The 17,982-nt window shown below is 39.8% G+C and overlaps 1 protein-coding gene across 2 annotated transcripts in view; it reads right to left on the bottom strand.

Moving 5' to 3' along the window:
- Positions 1-17,715, bottom strand: part of gpc1b (glypican 1b) — a 61,255-nt gene extending 43,540 nt beyond the window's left edge. Inside the window, exons 1-3 of one of the 2 annotated variants that reach the window (XM_086273282.1) lie at positions 17,596-17,715; positions 17,329-17,417; positions 16,613-17,191 (exon numbers count right to left, since the gene is read on the bottom strand). In XM_086273282.1, coding sequence (XP_086129408.1) covers positions 16,613-16,787 — 175 coding nt within the window. In that variant the 5' untranslated portion in view covers positions 16,788-17,191; positions 17,329-17,417; positions 17,596-17,715. The remainder of the gene's footprint in view (positions 1-16,612; positions 17,192-17,328; positions 17,418-17,595) is intronic. The other variant, XM_086273281.1, reaches the window with a different exon arrangement.
- Positions 17,716-17,982: the final 267 nt, after the last annotated feature.

The raw sequence follows: 17,982 nt of genomic DNA, 5'->3' as shown, positions 1-17,982 counted from the left end.
GTGGGTATTATTTTGTAATATACACACATTTTTGTTCTTCATCTTAGTTGTTTTCCAGATAATACCCTGTTGTGTTTTATGTAAGAGCACATATTATGTCAAAGAGCAGATGCAATGAGAGACTTTGTGCATGTAAATGGGAAATTATCATCACACATGAAACGGAGTTCCACAGGGTTCTGTGCTGGGACCTATACTTTTTACATTATGTGCATTTCCCTGAAGTAATATTATTATAAAACACTGCATACATTTTTATTTCTATATAAATGATACCCAGTTACATTTATCTATGAAGCCAGATAACAAATTCATTAAACTACAGGCATGTCTGAAAAACCTGGATGACCTGTAATTTCTTACTTCTAAATTCAGACAAAGGCAAGGTTACTGCATTTGGCCCTGAAAATGTTAAAAAACATGGTGTCTAACCAGATTACCTTGGCCTACAGTAGCACTTTGAGGACTTTTGGAGTCATCATTGATCAGGATATTTCCTTCAACATGAATTTTACACAAATAAGTAGGACTGAATAGCATTTTGTCTCAGAGTGATGGTGAAAAATTAGTTCATGCATTCCCTGCTTCTAGGACAGACTACTGTAATTCATTTTTATCAGACTGTTTTCTAAAAAGCCTTTAGTTAATCAAAAAACAGTGCAGCCAGTACTGACAGGGACTTTAACGAGAGATCATATTTCTCCTTGTCTCCAATATTAGCTTGTCTTAATTGGCTTCCTATTACTGTAAATCCAGAATTCCTTCTCTTCACATATAGTCTTTATAATCATACTCTGTCATATCTTAAAGACCTCCCAGTAGCATATTAATCTAAAAGAGCATGTTGCTCTCAGACTCCAGGCTTAAATTTGGCTCCTAGAGTGTCTTAAAGTAGAATTGGAGGCAGAGCCTTCAGCTCTCAGTCTCCTGTCCTTTGGAACCAGCTCCCAGTTTGGATTCAGGAGACAGAAACCCTCTCTGCTTTTAAGATCAGAGTTAAAACTGCCATTTTTTGATAAAGATTATAGTTAAGGTTGGATCAGGTGACCCTGAAGTATCCCTCATTTATACTGCTATAGTCTAAAGCTGCTAATTAGCAGTATGATAACCACTCATTTAATGTCAGCAGAGTGTTTTGTATTACTATTCATCAGCCATGGAGTGATTAAATTATACAGTGTGGTTCCTGAATTTACAGAAAGGAAAACTGAAGGCAAAGGGCACATTGTATGCATCAAGGTAGTGTGTGTGAGTTTACTGCCTGCCCAGCTAGCTGAGGTGAAACACAGACATTGGCAAATAATTTAAGTTTCTATCAGCTCAGTGTCACACTCCAGTTTCCCATAGTCTGAGCCGCCTCAGTAACCCGAGGCTACACATCACTACCTCAGAGAGTAATGCAGAGGAGTTAGGCAGTGCTCCACCCACAGTTATTTAGTTATTTTGTATCCTTAGATTTTTCTGTTTCTGTTTTTTAATTTATTCATTTATTAATTCTTTTTTTTTTTTCATTTTTCATTCATTTAGACATCATTCAAAGTGAGCAGGGCCAGGGAATGAGAAAGATAGCAGACCACATTTGTAAAAAATTCAAAAAAGAGTGACTTCTGGATAAGTGTGACAGCTGTGCTTAATCATGGCAAGCTAACCAAGAGAGATGTGAAGAGAGCAAAGAGTAAAAGAAGGCGAGGAAAGCTGACAAGAGGAAGTGAGAGCCTGAGGGGTGAAAAAAAGGTAAATTTAATTTCTAAAGTCATATCGGAAAACACTAGGAGCCTAAAAATGAATGGAAGCTTTAAGAAGAAAGTGGCTTCTTACAGTAATAGAGTTGATTCCAGTAAAAGCACAACTCTCTTGAGAAAGCATCCCAATATGGAACACCAGAACTTCTCTTTGTGTTTCTTTTATTGCAAAGAAAAGTAAAAAAAACAGGAACATTGCTTTTTCTTTTGTTACGTTTTAAACGGGAAAGTAATCTAAAATTGCGTTATTAAATATATATTACTATAATAACTAGTAATTATAGATATATAGAAGTTCGTTTTGAAGAACAAAAGAATTCAGTATGTAGAAGGAGAATATATGATGACCAAAATCTGCCTGGGAAATGACCTACACAAGTCCCACTTACCTCGGTTCAGCCCTTTCAGTCCTCTAGGCCCTGGCCATTCATCAGCAGACATCACATGACAAACCAAAACCATTCATCCTGAGCCACAGCCTCTTCTGCCCAAAAGGATTTGTGATTCAATTTGACTGAGTGATGCCCTGGGCCTCAGGGCTGGGACTGAGTCTGCTAGGGTTTGCTGGGGAAGTAGGGTGCATGGTATAGGGACACGCAAAGGACAGACTGTATGACAGAGCGCTGCCACTACTGCTGCATCACAGCTACATGGTGTTGCTGTTCATAACATTGTTTTTAGAGGACACACAAAGCTGACAAATACAAAGACAAACACACATTTATAAGATGAAAAAATGATACAGCATGCAACTTTTCTTTGTAACAAGACAGATAATAAGATCAAGTGACTATAAAAGACGTGATTCTTAGTTAAAATTCAAAAAAGGCACACATAAAGAATGACATAATGAAACTGAACGTGTGTGAAAAAGTAATGATTTATAAACCCTTTGAATCATCTCTCAGCTTCTCTTTTTATCTCAGTAGGATGGTAGCAGGAGCATGAAAGATTTAAAGAGAAGGCTTTTAGTTTAAACCAGATCCTGGACTAAATACGCACACTCAGGCACAAAATGAAGAGCAGAGATGCTAGACTATCTCTGACAAAGCTTTCTGTTACAATCACCAATAATGTCACTGGATACAAACGGTGCAAGACAGTTGAGCTTCCCTTAAGGTGTCAAATACGACACTGATGAATCAGGGATTTCAGCTGAAATACACTGCTGCAAGATACCGAACTCACTGTATCACGTTCTGCATATTTTCAGTCAGCTGAGAGTTTCAGACAGGCTGCAGAGGAGAACAGCGTAAGATGAAAGACTGTGTCTATCCTTGCCTCCTACTGCCATGCCTTTATTATATTCCAGTCAGCTTAAAAACTGGCTGTGTTCCTGTTTCTTTCAACACAACCTTTCCAAACTTCAGGTGGTCCAGAATGCTGCCGTAAGGTAAGACAACACACCATAAACAACTGTCTTTAATACATTCTTTAACATGTTTTTTACTTTACTTTTTTGACTTTTTATCTTTGTACTCATGCTCCATCATCCATCATTTAGAAATATGTCCGATTTAGCTTGAATTATACTGATGGTACAGTTATTTTATATGTAAAGCATTTTCTTTCTGCCATGTCAATAAAGCTATTTTAAAACTTTCTATTGCCACAAATTAGAAAAATGTGTTGTCTAATATGAGTGCTTATTAAAAAAAAAGAACAAAGTAATGCAAGACGAGTAGTTTTTGATAGGACAAATTGAAATACACTCGGATTTACATTTTATATGTTATAATCAGTGATTCAGGCATGCACTAAGGGTTGACAGAGTTCACTGGGAAGATGTAAAATATTTATGCAGGAATACTCTGCAGGGTGGGAAGAAGAGATGAAGACTGCAAAGGACAGGAAATAAGACAAATGAAACACTAATGAGTGATTCCAACTATAATGTTTGGTGTTACAGCTGAAGAGAAGCTGGGGAAAGCTAAATAAGTCATTGGCATTGGCAAGTTCATTTGTTCACTGCTTGCCCTCCTCAATAAACAAGCAGAGAAGAGTAAAAAGGGGGTGTTGACAGGGTACCGTAGAGGAAGCCCTTTTTCAGCATTTTGTTCAGTCATGTGCTGCCAAGTTGTATAGAGCCAAGCAGCTATAACATAGCATGAAAACATATCAGTATTTCCTTACACGTGTTCCAAACTGGCTTTCCCCTACTCTTTTATTTTTAGGCAGACAGATATACAGGAGCACTACTAGCAATTAGGTGGTTCATATGGCATGTCTATTTGGAGGTTACGATGCTCATAAACAGGCAAAGAAAAGGGAGACACACTGAGAAACTGACGAGAGTTAGTAAAATTGGCTGGTAAAGGGAGTGGACAGACGGGAAGGGGAAAAAAAGAGCATGTTAAGGAAGAAGTGAATAGTGAGTCAGAAAAGTGGTGGCGGTGGTGATATGTGTGTGTGTGGGGGGGAGGGGGAGCCATAGAGGTAAAGCTTTGGGTAATAAAAACTAATCTTATACTAGCAACCAGGATGACAACTGACAGTAATTGCATATTTTCCCCCTGTAATTATGAGCTTTTTTTATGCGACCCTCTTCTCACAAGGTTTTAGTAATCCTCCGGTCATTTCCTGCTCCTCCATCCTCAGACAGTCACTCTACCTCCAAAATTAAATCGCAAGGGCTGGTCAAGCCAAATAAGCAAACCACCATGAACTACTCAGGCCTTTCTTGGTCACAAATAATGCTTGACAAATGATGCCACATGAAATCAGATCTCACTATTTAAATAGAGAAGAATGTGCTTAGAAAGCACTAAATCTGACAGAAGATGAGAGTTGGAGTGGACTCGGATTTTTTTTTTTTTTCTAAATGGAAGAAACTGCTTTACCAGAAACTGGATGACAGAGATCTTCAAAAGACTGAAGTGCACATTTAGAAGAACGTATTTGAGTATCCTGTTTGCTGCAAGAACTAATGCCATGAAAGGCCAGTGATCTTTGCAGTTTATTGCAATTAGAAAGTTGAGGTCCCAAAAATGTACCAGATGGAGAAGCAGACATGTTGTGGGATCATGGAGTTTTTGAAAGTCTGTTAAAACTGCTAAACTGAAAGTTTCCACTGTAAACACGTTCAAACTAAGAGCAAAGGAAGATGGTGCATGTAGGAAAATAGATTTACAGGAAGAATCGAAATGGCATTAATACTTTTTTTTTTATAAAGAAGTCATTAATCAGCCATAGCCAGATCTTTAATTCATTTTAAAAAATCATCGCATGACCTTTATTCATTAGGAGCACACTTTGTCAGAGCCATGCTGAAAATCTAGCCTATGCATTTGTTACTTCCAAGTTGAACTAGCCTACTGTGGTTCCTTATTATCAGGATGTTCCAATAGTCCTATAAAAGCCCTCCATCTGATCTAAAACACAACTGCAGGAGTACTGACAGAAATTAGAAAAAGAGATAATTTTTCTCCCATATTAAGTTCTGCTCAGTGGCTCCCAGTAACAGTCTGAAAAGGTTTTAAAATTCTCCTCCTTACATACAAAGCCCTTAATGGCCAAGCTCCATCATATAAAAAGACCTCTTAGTACCATATTATCCCAACAGAGCACTTTGCTCTCTGAATTCAGGCTTACTTGTGGTTGTTCGAGTTTCCAAAAGTAGAATGTGAAGCAGAGCCTTTTAGTTATCAGGCTCTCCCCTTCTGTAGTACCAGCTCCCAGTCTCTGCCGGGCAGACAGACGCCCTCGGCACTTTCCACTTTTACTTTAAAAAAAGGAGGAACCTATATTGTACCATATATTTATCTATTGCTTAAGAAATAAAAGGAAATAAATAAAAAATTACACACGCTTTAAAAAAAAAATCTGCTTATGTGCAAGTAAAACCACCTGACTGTATTTTACACTGCAGGTGTGCCTTTTAGTTAAGGTGCAGGAAGAGCACTGGGCCACAGTAGTGTGGGGAGCAGCACCTTATGGTGTGATTGGCACTCCTCTGCGACTTTGCTAATCAGCTTCTCCCTTTTATGCAGTCGCGTGCTGGGGCCGGATGGCACACACAGTGAGACTTCACGGCTGACGCTGTGCTGTGCACTGAGCTAAGAAGACAAATTTCCTTGAGTTTTTTAAAGTTCAGTATGCAGGGCAAGCACACAGTTTCTTTTTGCTTTTTTTTTTTACATTTGTGTGTGTGTGTCTGCACAGTGGTGAAAATAACCTTTATCTGTGTCGCAGAACCCATGGTAGTGGCAGTCCCTCCTACAACATTATTGACAAAAATTTGAAATAACTCGTAAAAAATCTATACATCCTTCCAAGCTGAAATCTTCCCAGCATGCCTCTTATGTGTGACAGTTCCTATATCACTGACCTTTTGATAAATGCTACACTTCTATATATTTGACTACCAGGACCTCAAAATGAGACACTCTACTTTTCTGCTCTTTATGTATTTATATGCCATTATCCGGTCGTTAAGGACGTCACTAGCCGTGTCTGGGCCTAAACTCCGCTGCAGGTCCATATATCAAACGATCACTATGGCATTACTGAGAGTTGAAAAACTGTCTAAAGTCTTTCATCTTTAATAAAATGATCAGCGTTCTGCTCTACCAGGTGTAACAATTGAGTTTAACATCCAGGCATCCATGAAAATGGAATTTATGACATTTAACGGAGTTAGAAATTAGCAGGAAGTTAGCTCGCTAGCTTCTATCTAAATACAATATAGCATGTCCTGACTGCGGGGTTTTGGAAACAAATTAAAACGTACAGCTCTGTTATCACTTCCAACATAAATGAAGACAGAAAGCTAAACAGCAGTGACGTTTGTAGGGTTACTGAAGTTGGGCTAGCTGGTATATAATGATGTGCTACGTGACCGCTAGCGACACAGCTATGTTAGCATAATATAAACAAGCTAACTTTCTTTCCACTCGATAAAAGTTAACGTGAGTGTTCTCGGTGGTCAGGAACAAACGTAATCGCATGGCAGGATGCTGTAAAAGGACCAAACTTCAGCCAGGAGAACAACTGAGATAATCCATCCACAATACCAGGTTAGTCATTCATATACTGCTGCATGGGCTGGGCTGTAGTTACATCCTAAGGATTTAAAAACTGAGCTTAAATAAATGATTAGCGGTAATAAAAGCCGAGGGAGGTCAAAAGTGATCACTGACTGTTTTAGGAGCTTTTTGAGATTAAATAGAAGAAAATACAAAACATTAAACACGTTAACAACACAAAAGCCATATTAAACGCAGACTACTTTAGGCCCGGAAGTAGGATTCGTCACATCATCACTTAACGACCGGATTGCATGTGATATGTCTTATTGTCTCTCCCTCATAGTTTCATAACTCCTTTCTAGTCATTTTTTCTTATGTGTCCATCTGCCTTTGCCAGCTAAGCTGCATGTTAATAATCTGTTATTACTGGGCCAACCCACTGTCCACCTTTTACTGTTTGTTGCTTCTAAATACACGTCTCTTCTCTCTCCACTCGCCTCTCATCAACCAGTCGAAGCACAGGCCAGGTTCTCTTTGAGATGTTAAAAAGTTATTTTTTTTCACAACTGGTTTAATTGTTGGGTTTCTCTCTAAAATATTGTAAAAGATTCAAATGAAATGTTTAAGAAAATACATGTTGTACTTCTTCTCATATTGTTTATGTATCTCTCTACTAAAGCTTGGAGGACAGACAACTCAAACGCAGCTCTTGACTTTCTATAGAGCCAACCATAGAGCCATATGGAGCCATGAAAATCACAAAAGAGCAACAGAAGCAAACCAGCTATGTTTTTGCAGCCCATCTGCAAACATGCAGTAAATTTGCAATGAAAATTAAATGAATTCACAACTTCCTCTGCAGGAGCAGATATGGAAAGAATGAGAGCGATAAAAGCTCAAAGCCAGAAAAGACTTTGGGAAAGAGGAAGTATGCAGCGGGAGGAAATAATTAGAGTAATAGAAAATAGTGTGAAACAGTTTATCTCGCTGAGAGAAAATCTTCAGGAAATTATGAATTCCCCACCCAAAAAAAGCAGTAATAGCTATTGTGTGCAGGCACTTGCCTATAGCAGCTAAAAAATCCTCCAAATGACCAATTAAATTTTTTTTTAAAAGGTCAGAGCTGGAGATTTGATAGAGCAGAAGAGAATGCGGCAACGTGTCTGCATCCAAAGTACGGAAACACGCTCCGTGGAAGGGATTACAGAGAGTGATGTTTACACCTCGGGGGAGAGGATGAGAAAACGAAGACAAAGAGGATATTCACGACTCGAGAACCACCTGGGAAGCCTGCGTCTCTCACACAGTGATTCAGAAACATGTGTACTTGCTGAAGGTTTAATAACTTGCAGTCATGTTTCTGCCCATTTTCATTCCACAAAGATGTCGCCTATGTTTTCCTCAGTGCGCTAATAAAAAGGGGGTGTGCAGTTGTGGGATATGCTGCTATACCTGTGTGTGCAATATTAATTCAGTTTCTACTGTGCATGCCAGATGTCATTGGACAAATTTTAGGTATTCACTTCTTTCTTTCTTTCTTTTTTTTTTTTTAACAACTTTTTATTTTCTCTTTTTATTCACCGGCACAATCTCTCTTAAACGCCCATTTCAGCTTTTTTTTTATATGTTTGTAGATATAAGTCTGACAGCTGTTTCCATGGATTCTTTTAATTATACTGCGTATACAGAACTGGATCTGAAGTGAAGGAAGCGCTTAGGAGTGTGCCAAAGCTTCACAAGAAGCATTAGTGAGAAAATGTAGCTGCCACACACAAATCATTTCAAACAGTGGAATACAAAGCATTTCCTAGTCATATGGCTCAACACTTAGCTGATAGTCACAAGTGCATTCTTTCTCTGCTTTAAAACTAACATCTTGGGGAGTGGGATGGTCTGTAGGAAAAAACAATAATTTGATCATCATCTTGGGCTGTTGTAATCTCTAATCGCCATTTTTTCATAGGTTTCATTGATTATTTATTTCAGGGATTCATGCACAGCCTGTGAGATTTATAAACTCAGGCAACAGGAAAACAAATCAATCAATAAAATATAAAATAAAATACAAGCTGAAGATTTTTCTTTCTTTAGAAATCACTATTTTTGAAGAAATCTGCTCCAAATACCCAATAAACAGATACATGTATCATCAAGACAAATAAATTGGTAATCACAATCAAACAGTCAAATGAATACTCCAACTTCATACATGCATTTGCATCTACTAAATTTGTTGCTGTAATGCTGTATAGGCATAGGATTTCCCCTCTGAGGAGCGTCTTAGCTGAAGTACAAAGATCTCCCAGCATATCCTGTGGTTCACACCTGCAGACGGAATATATGTGTGTTTTCTAGGGTGTGTCACATTGCAAAAACAAGAAAGAAAATCATACTGCATGACCTCAATTGAAACGGCAGTAGCCATTGGTTTGTCTTTGAAGCAGCTGGAGTAACAGAAAGAACGCTCTCATACAGCCGTAGCAAGATCCTTGACACTTCAAATTCTCGCCTAAACTAAAGAAAGCACAGCTGGAGGGGACATGAGTCGCAGCAGCATGGCAATGGTACACATGCACATTAACGTAACTGAAGAAAAAGCTAAATACAAACGTCTGCAGTCATGCACAAACACAGTTTTGCACATGAGGACAGAAAATGAAAAGAAAGCAGTTTTTAAACTCTAGGAGCCGTGCACGGTGCACACATTCACGGCACACCCACGAAGATTCACTTCTAGGCTCGTGGAGACACCGGGTACACATGTGCACACACATCTGCACCCAACCTTCCCCTTTCCCTGCTCCACTATCCCCCACTCGCTTCCACACACATAGAAACATACACACAACTAGAGACACTGAAGGAGCTTGCTGTGATGAGGGAATAATTCTCCTTTTGACACAACCAATTCCTCTGAAGACAAAAGAGGAATCATACACTGACACACTGCTGCCCTCTGAGGGAAGCAACACACAAGCCCCTGATTCCACACACACACACACACACGCACATGCCTGATGCAAAGACACCGCCACCCCCTGTTATCTGTGCTGTCATCTGTTTGTCTGCTGTTTCTGTGTGTGCGTTCACATAGAGGGCTCTACATGTGAAGTCCTTCTCTTGCATTTGATAAGTGACAGTGAACATAAGACAATGGGAGCCCAAGATGAGAGAAGAGGAAGTGGTGGCTGTCAGTGAAACTCACGTAGGTCAGAGAGGAAGCAGATGATGCTTGTCAAGATAGTACATCACATTCTAAAAGCCAGCCGCCAGTCTCTCAGACCACCTCAATTTCTTACCTTTTACAAGGTGTGGGAAATAGTTGTAATTTTCTGACATTAGTCATAGGAAGTGAAAACAAAAATAACAGCAGGTTGGTCAGTCTGCCAAAAAAAATGAGTCAAATTAAGTAGTTGATGCTTTCCTCCGGCACATTTGCATGTTTCTAACAGGCTTTTCGAGAATAAACAGTGATTACACAAGGACTTTTTAAAAAGAGGTTGTTTTCCTTTAACCGTTTTCCTTGTCATAATTTATCATTTTTTTGTGTGTTATATTTATTTATTTCGTTTTCTTACAGTTGGTTAAGAGGGCGGGGCAGGACAAGAAAAACCAAGCAGACCAACCAGGGCAGGCCAAGTCAGTCAGCAGTCCATCTCTCTCTCTCTCTCTGTGTGTGTTAACTTCAAACATGCTGTGGTCTGTTTCATGCTCCCTGCAGCCCATTATGGCTTAATGCTTCAAGAGGCTTCTTACTGACTTCAGCATTTAACAACTTTGGTGTTTTCAGTTGGTACACTAGCACACACACACACACACACAGAAATGCACGCTCACAAACACTCTTGTGCTACACACAAACAAGCACAGACAGGAGCCCAGATGCAGGAATTGACAGACTTTAAACTGCAGCAGAGTTATGAGCCTGCACGCTGTGATACTGAAACAACTGTTGCTTTTGCTTTAATCTGTTTGAAGAGGAAGACCAACAGAAGCATGGGGCTTTATGCTGACATCAACCTTCAAATAAGCTTCAGCTCTCTTATCTTCGAGTCAGTTAATGAGTTCCATTCATATGTAATTCTGTGTGATCAATTAGTTATCCAGCATAAGGAGAATAAGAACACCACATCAGTGGGGATAAGGGATAGAGATAGGGCTAACACTTATCTCAACACACACAGTATTTTCTATTTATGTTTAAGTTTGCTGAGTCCCTTTATCTACAAAGAGTCCTTTATAGAAAAGGGACTACACGTGTGATCATTTATCCATCCGGCTTACATGCTTGCATAACTTGTGCACTGCAGACTTGCACTGTTGGATGTGTTAGTGTTAAAGTGTAACGAAATTCAACCTAGTGAGATAATTTAAGAAAAAAACTATATTTTTTTTCTTTTTCTTTTTCTACTACGTAAGGATACTTAAGGCAAAAATGAGCCAAATACACCTAAAAAACATGTAACTTAAGACATTAGGTTGTTATATTAGTAGAATTTCAAACTCAATACAGATACCCAGAACAATACAAGCTATTTAATACCACTGTCAGAACCAAGGGAAAAAAAATGACCAGTGTGATAGCGTTAAATTGCCATCAACAGACAGACAGAACAGACATTTGGTGCCTAGCACCGACATTAACATTGCCATTTTATTATTAGCCCTAGCTGCTAGCCACTACCTTAATGATAACAGATGGCTAATGTGGCTATGGGGTAACTGCTAACAGTTAAAGAGCTAACAGTTAAAGCCGTGTGCCAGCTCAGTTAACATTTATGGGAACTATTCAATACTTCAGTGTTGTTAAAACTGGAGCTTTACTGACTTTAATCTAGAATTCCCACATAAAGTGTTGTTCAGTGTTGTGAACATCAACTACTTCAGCTGGTAGCGAAGAGACAGGCCTGCCTATGTGCATTTGTGAAGTGTGCAAACTGGAAATGCTAAAGACTGCACTGCTGGTATTGGCACTTTTGCAAATGACTAATGTAATCTGATTGCCTTTTTTTTTTAGAATCCATCAGTGTCTGAGTACCGATTTTTTTATTTGTTTTGACAATCCTGCTTGGACATGGACGTGACAAGAATACGTCCACCTGCAGTCACATTTATGCAACACGTGTATTTAAGCTGAGATGTTGCATTTAAAGGCAAGGCAAGGCAAGGCAAGTTTATTTGTATAGCACAATTCAACAACAAGGTGATTCAAAGTGCTTTACAGAGACATTAGAAACAAGAACAAATAAAAAGCATGATTTAAAATTGATTAAAACAAGCAAATAACCTAACTAACTAATTAACAAACAAACAAACAAACAAACAAACAAACAAACAAACAAACAAAACAGTATATAAAATCAAAACAGATAAAATCAGAACAGTAGATAAAATCAGTAGTTAAATGTAAGTTTTGAAATTTAAGCTTAAAGTGTGGATTTGGTGCTTTATTCAAATGCAGCTGAGAACAGGTGAGTCTTCAACCTGGATTTAAATAAACTGAGTGTTTCAGCTGATCTGAGGCTTTCTGGGAGTTTGTTCCAGATATAAGGAGCATAAAAGCTGAATGCAGCTTCTCCGTGTCTGGTTCTGACTCTGGGAACTGATAAAAGACCGGATCCAGATGACCTGAGGGTCATCTGGAGCACTTAAAGCACTTAAAGCATTATTTCCACAAATATTAACCATACATCTAATCACAGTGCAATTATTTTGATGGCTATATGTATAGAGACTGAGAACAGAGTCCCTAGGACTGCTTTTACCGAGTGTGCTTTCATTATATACTTCACAGCAAAGGAAACTAACAAAGGGGAAAAAAAGTAAATGTAAAATGTAAAACTAATATTTTAATAGTGCAAAGTGCTTAACCAAGCTTGTCTTCATTTCCTGCAAACGCACTTTCATTATAGTATAGCTCTTTGCTGTTACAATAACATAATGCATCCACTTGAGAGTAAGCTAATAAGAACACAGTGGGACAATGATGTCCAAATAATCTGTAAGACTGTGGAATTATTTTTTTTATTATCCTTACTGGCATGAGAGTACATTGCTGAGGGTGCATAAATGATACGACACCACAAGCGTCTTACTGCAACTTTCCAAATATAATCTATATTTTAATAAAATACCCATTTACTTTGGGAGGCTTTTTAGCCTTTATTATGATAGGACAATTGAAAGTCCTATCATAAAAACCCCAGAGCAGATTTGAACATGGGCCTCTGCAATAGCCATACAAAAATAGTGCTGCTCAAGATAGTAAGCAATACTAGCACCCATAATTTCACCATTTACTATTTGTTTGCTGTTGTGGAGTTGATTTTGCAGCCTTTCTGTGGCTTGCCAGCTTTTTTTTTTTTTTACTGGCAATGGACTTCTTCTACATTTAACCTCTGGCTGAAAAGAGGAGTAAGGGGAAGCAAACACTCTTAGCAGCCAGTATTTTAATATTATTAATTTAATATTATTAGCCTTAGTTAAAGAGATGAGAGGAGTAACCAGCTTTTAACTTCAGTGCTACTTTCCCCCCCTAAATTCTAAGTGAAGCTGTCGAGTTCAAAACATTCTCATACTTCTCATGGTGGGCTGCCATACAGACCAGTCCATATTTCCAGCCACAAGCCAGTCTTTAGTCAAGAAGAGTTCCTAGCAGCCTTGGTAAATAGCAGTCCTACTGTATCATTAGCCAAACACTGGTTATAATGACACTCCAGAGCACTGTGCAACTCACAGTCAGTGTGTAGCAACCAGCAACCAACAACACAAATACAGCATGGGAAAATCAATGGCATACCAAAATGTTACCAGCCTTCCTGCAGATGTCTCATACAGCTTGTCTCTTTGTATAGGCTTATGTGACATTGAGGATCTAACGCTCGGTGGCTGCCAACTGCTTTCAAAGAGTGCCTGGCGCCTCTCTCTTTAAGAGCCGATGAGAGAGAAACACAGAGAGATGAAGAATGTCATCCCCTGAAAGACAACAGGATAAGTCATCAAGACTGTCATGATGGGGTGGGACAGGGAGGGGGCAGCGCAGCGAGGAGACATAAAAATCAATCATCCATTTTTGGTAAACATGGATGAAAAAAAAAGCTGTTTCCAAAACTGATTACACTCTACAGAGCCGAAATAGCATCATCATGCTCATTTAAAAGCATCAATCAGCTCACTTTAGCCCCTGTGAACTTGTTTAAGGAGCTCAAATTATAGTTCCCCCATGGTCCGGTAAGCATTACGTCAACACAGTGATAACAAACAGCTCACCCTTAACTCAATAGCTCTCCTCCTCGTGGCTTTTTCTGCAGGGCAAATTACTTAAGAGTAGGGGACTATCCAAGATGCTAAAGGAGGCACATCCATGTGCATCTAGGAACCTTTATTCACTGCTGACTGAGGATAATCAGATGGAGCCTGTGATATGGGGTCAGATTTACTGCACATGTATACTTAATGCCTTAAAAAAGTCAAATTAACAGAAATGAACTTAGTTCAGAACTTGTCTATCTTGTTCAAATTTGATTTACTTAGATGTCCGCACTCCATGCTCAAGATTTATACATCTTAAAAAAGAAATTTAGTGTTTGGCTCATAACTGCACGAACTGCTTTCCATGCCTGAGTAATAATTATTTCATAAACTGTGCAGTGGCCATGAAAAAAGGATTTCAAAGTACTGAAAGTCGACATCATTTTCACAGTTGGAATGCAACTCTTCCTCCCAAAACTGAGTCACTCAGCATGTGACCTTGAGTCAGGCCCAGCCAATACTTTACGCTGATCGAACCCCCGTGTCACAGCAGGAAACAAACTCTGCAAATGTCAGAGATCAACTGCAGCATTCGGGCGGCTCATATTTTGGAGGAATAAATTAAATCCTTCTTTTTTGGTTTTTTTTTTTACACGATTTTTAAAATGCCTCAATTGAGCACCTGAAGTGTATTTTATGCTAGAGAACAAAAATATAGAGACACAAGGAAAGTATTGCTGATGTGCAAAGCCTACCCATTGTCTCATCTGTCTTTTTTCTCATCCTCAGTTCCTGTGTCTCCCTCTCCTCTCTCACTGAGGAGGCATTGACCCCAAACTTAAGTAAGCTCCACGTCATTGATTGAAACAAGTGATACAGTTAATGTCGTGACAAGACAGATTCCCTCTTTAAAGCATTATGGATTACAGTCATTTAGAAGAAGGGGGTATCTCTAAGGAACCAGGGCTGGTGTTAATTCCGTCAATTGATTTATTCAATGTGTCTGTCAAGTAAATGAGAAGTGTCCACTTACCACTTGGCCCTTTACTGCTAACTAAAGATAAATGGAGTGATTTTTTTTTTTTTACAGTTTCATCTGCTTTCTATAGCACTGTCAAATTTGATCTTTTCAACTACCCTACCTAAGAGTGTAATCACTTGAAAGGGTCTACTTTGCGTTATCGTGCTCCCCATTCACACTCATCCTGTTGCCTCTCAGAGAGAGCTCAACATTAAGCAGAAAACTAAGAGAGTTTAAAAAGAATATCTGACTTTTCTAAACCACATCCCCCCCCCCCCCCCCCCCCCTTTTTTTTTTTCCTGCATCCACACTGTGTTGTGTTAGAACTTAACCGGAAAACAGATCACAGTTTTGTGCAAGGGTCAAGGGTGTGAGATGCGTGACACTCTTGTCTCGGAACTGTTCAGTCTGTGCTGACCAACCTCTCAATCTTCACAGGGGAGGCGAGTTTATCTGCTGCTGCTGGCTCTCGGGACGGGGAATTGGACAGTGGAGGAAAAAAGTGTATGTCAATCTGGGATAGGAAAAGGTGTCTTTTTGCAAAATCCAAATGTAAATTGAGTAGATTGCTTTGTATGTGTTGCCATCTACTTTTTTTTTTTTTTTTACTTTTCTTTGAAAGGCACTTGCTGCATTCAGAGTCTGCGGAAATGGAAAAAGTTCAAAAAGAGTTTAAAAGTGAGTGATGTTCCATTTGAATCTACATAAAAAACGGGACCATGAGCATAGATGTCCTGTCCTTGCATGTGTGATACTGTAACTATAGAGCAGAAAAGTGTGTGTGTGTGTGTGTGTGTGTGTGTGTGTGTGTGTGTGTGTGTGTGTGTGTGTGTGTGTGTGTGTTTATATGCTTGAAAGCATTGCACTGAATTCCAGGGGAGGCAAACATGCAATCATCTAAACTGCAAAGGGGCTTGTGACTGCCTTACATCAGCCCCTGAATGACACAGTGAGCAGCATCATATTTGCATGGTTACAGCACATGGTCAAGTGACTGGCAATTTATAGGCTGGCAATTCCCCACAAGAGGATGACACAGTTTAAAGAAGAGGCAGAATTAGGGAGTGTCTTTAGGAGTTAGCAGCTTTTTTTTGTTTCTCTAATGAAGGAAAACTGAAAGTGAAGCACATATCATATATCTGTGTTTCCAAAATGCTGAGTGTGGGATGATTTCTCATAGTTTTGATCAGTAATCAAATAGACAGATTGCCTGGGCTGTCATACTATCTTTTCAAAGCGGTGTTTCATCTTAAGACATACAGAGCTCTTGTGCTTTACCGTGTGACATGAAAGATGGATATCTTCTCTGCTTTCAGTTACACCAGAAAAAAAACCGAAAAACTTTTTGATGAAGGCACCGTTGAGTTACAATTTCCTGTAGATCCTCTGTGTGCACAAAATTAAGAGTTTGTGAACCAATGTCATTTATACACAACTTGGATATACACAGCCTAGTGGTGACTTTGTCCCAATCAGTCTACCATTCTTAGCGGGATTTTGCAAAGAGATTATGATACTGTTTAAAGCAGCTGTGTGGCTCTTACGGGTATAATTAACGTGTTTTTGCGTGTCATTTACAGTTTTAGGGGTAAAGATGAGGTGTAGTGCGCACAACACGAACAAAAGCTTACCTGATATTTCAAACTGAGGGACATCTTCCACAAGGAACCCCTTTCCTTTGTAAAACACCTTGATATCAGAACAACTCCGGGCTTTGCTCGTCCCTTTTTCCCCATAAGCTGGTGCCGTTAGAGAGCACACTGCCAGCGCCGCTATAATGAAGGAATCCATGCCGGCCGACCACATAGAGTCTAATTGTGTCTATGGACTCAGTCAAGTGCAAATCCGACCGAACACCGAGTTCTACTCGGAGTAGCAGACTCCCGGCTTCTTTAAATTGGGGTTGCTTGGCCCTGTTGTGCGTAAAATATCCTCCACCTTCCTGTCTTCCCTCTGCCCCTTCAGTGCGTCTGCTAAGTCTGTGTCTGCAATCCGCACACTGCTGCCGGCACAGGAGCGATTCCTCCAAGCGCAGAGGTCCCGTCTCTTCTCACTTCTAAAGCTGGCCGCTGTGAAGAGGGCAGGAGCTTTCTTTCCCCCCCCTCAATTAATCTTCTCACGCAGATTGCCAAAATGAGCGGGTCTCTTCTCTCGTATATCCAATGATTTTCTTGTCTTTTCTTTTTCTTTTTTTTTCTTTTTTGGCTTACCTGCTCGGAGAGAGGCGGAATATAAAAAAAAAAACAGGTTACCCGTTAGCCGCTTTTAAAAACAAAGAAACAAAAAAATAGTCAAAATTGCAACGTGCTGGTTAAAAACCACGCAGCTATGTTGTGTTGATTCATACCTACCGGTGACGAGCTGTGTAAAGAGATGTACAGAGGCAAGTACCGCAGCTCAGGGGTTTCTGGACGATGCTGTGCCAGCGCTACCACTCTGTGGAGTGAGAAGGAGGCGGAGAGAGAGGGAGAAAGGGGAGAGCGAGGGAGAGAGCGAGAGAGAGAGAGAGAGAGAGAGAAGGGGGAGCGCATAGGTTTCTTGATACTCTTCCAATTTTTGTTTCATTCTGTTGTATCTATTAGTTATTTTTGGACACGTTTCAGAGTAAACTTACAGTTTAACAGGTTTGTTTAGCTTTGTGAAGCCTCCGAGGCATCCTGGTAGTCTGTGCACGATAAGGTGGTCTGGATCTGAGTTAAAGAACGTCCTCTACGCCTCTGACAGCTTGTTAGCCACCGACCGGGTGTCACAGATGAATTGTGGGCCCGCCCCTGCGCCCAGGTGCCCACCCACAATACAGGTCAGCCCTGAGAAGCGTCTCCTCCAGTCTGCAGAGCATTTGTGTACATCACTCCTCAAGGTGCAATTACTCCGCCAGCAAGTCATTACCTGCCTTGATGCCGTTCCCGGCTTACCTGTCTCCCGCTGAATGCCTTCGTTAACTTCATTTTCTGTACGTGTTAATATCAAGCCCGAGAATGAACAAGCCCGAGAATGTTTT

Source organism: Aulonocara sp. 'chitande type north' Nkhata Bay, linkage group LG18, assembly GCF_057382095.1.
Source record: "Aulonocara sp. 'chitande type north' Nkhata Bay isolate Kocher_YH1m ecotype deep benthic linkage group LG18, A_spYH_male_GT1.1, whole genome shotgun sequence".
In the NCBI taxonomy this organism is placed as follows: Eukaryota; Metazoa; Chordata; class Actinopteri; order Cichliformes; family Cichlidae; genus Aulonocara; species Aulonocara sp. 'chitande type north' Nkhata Bay.
Note: the sequence above shows the minus strand (reverse complement) of the source record. Positions and strands in the feature narration are given on the sequence as shown.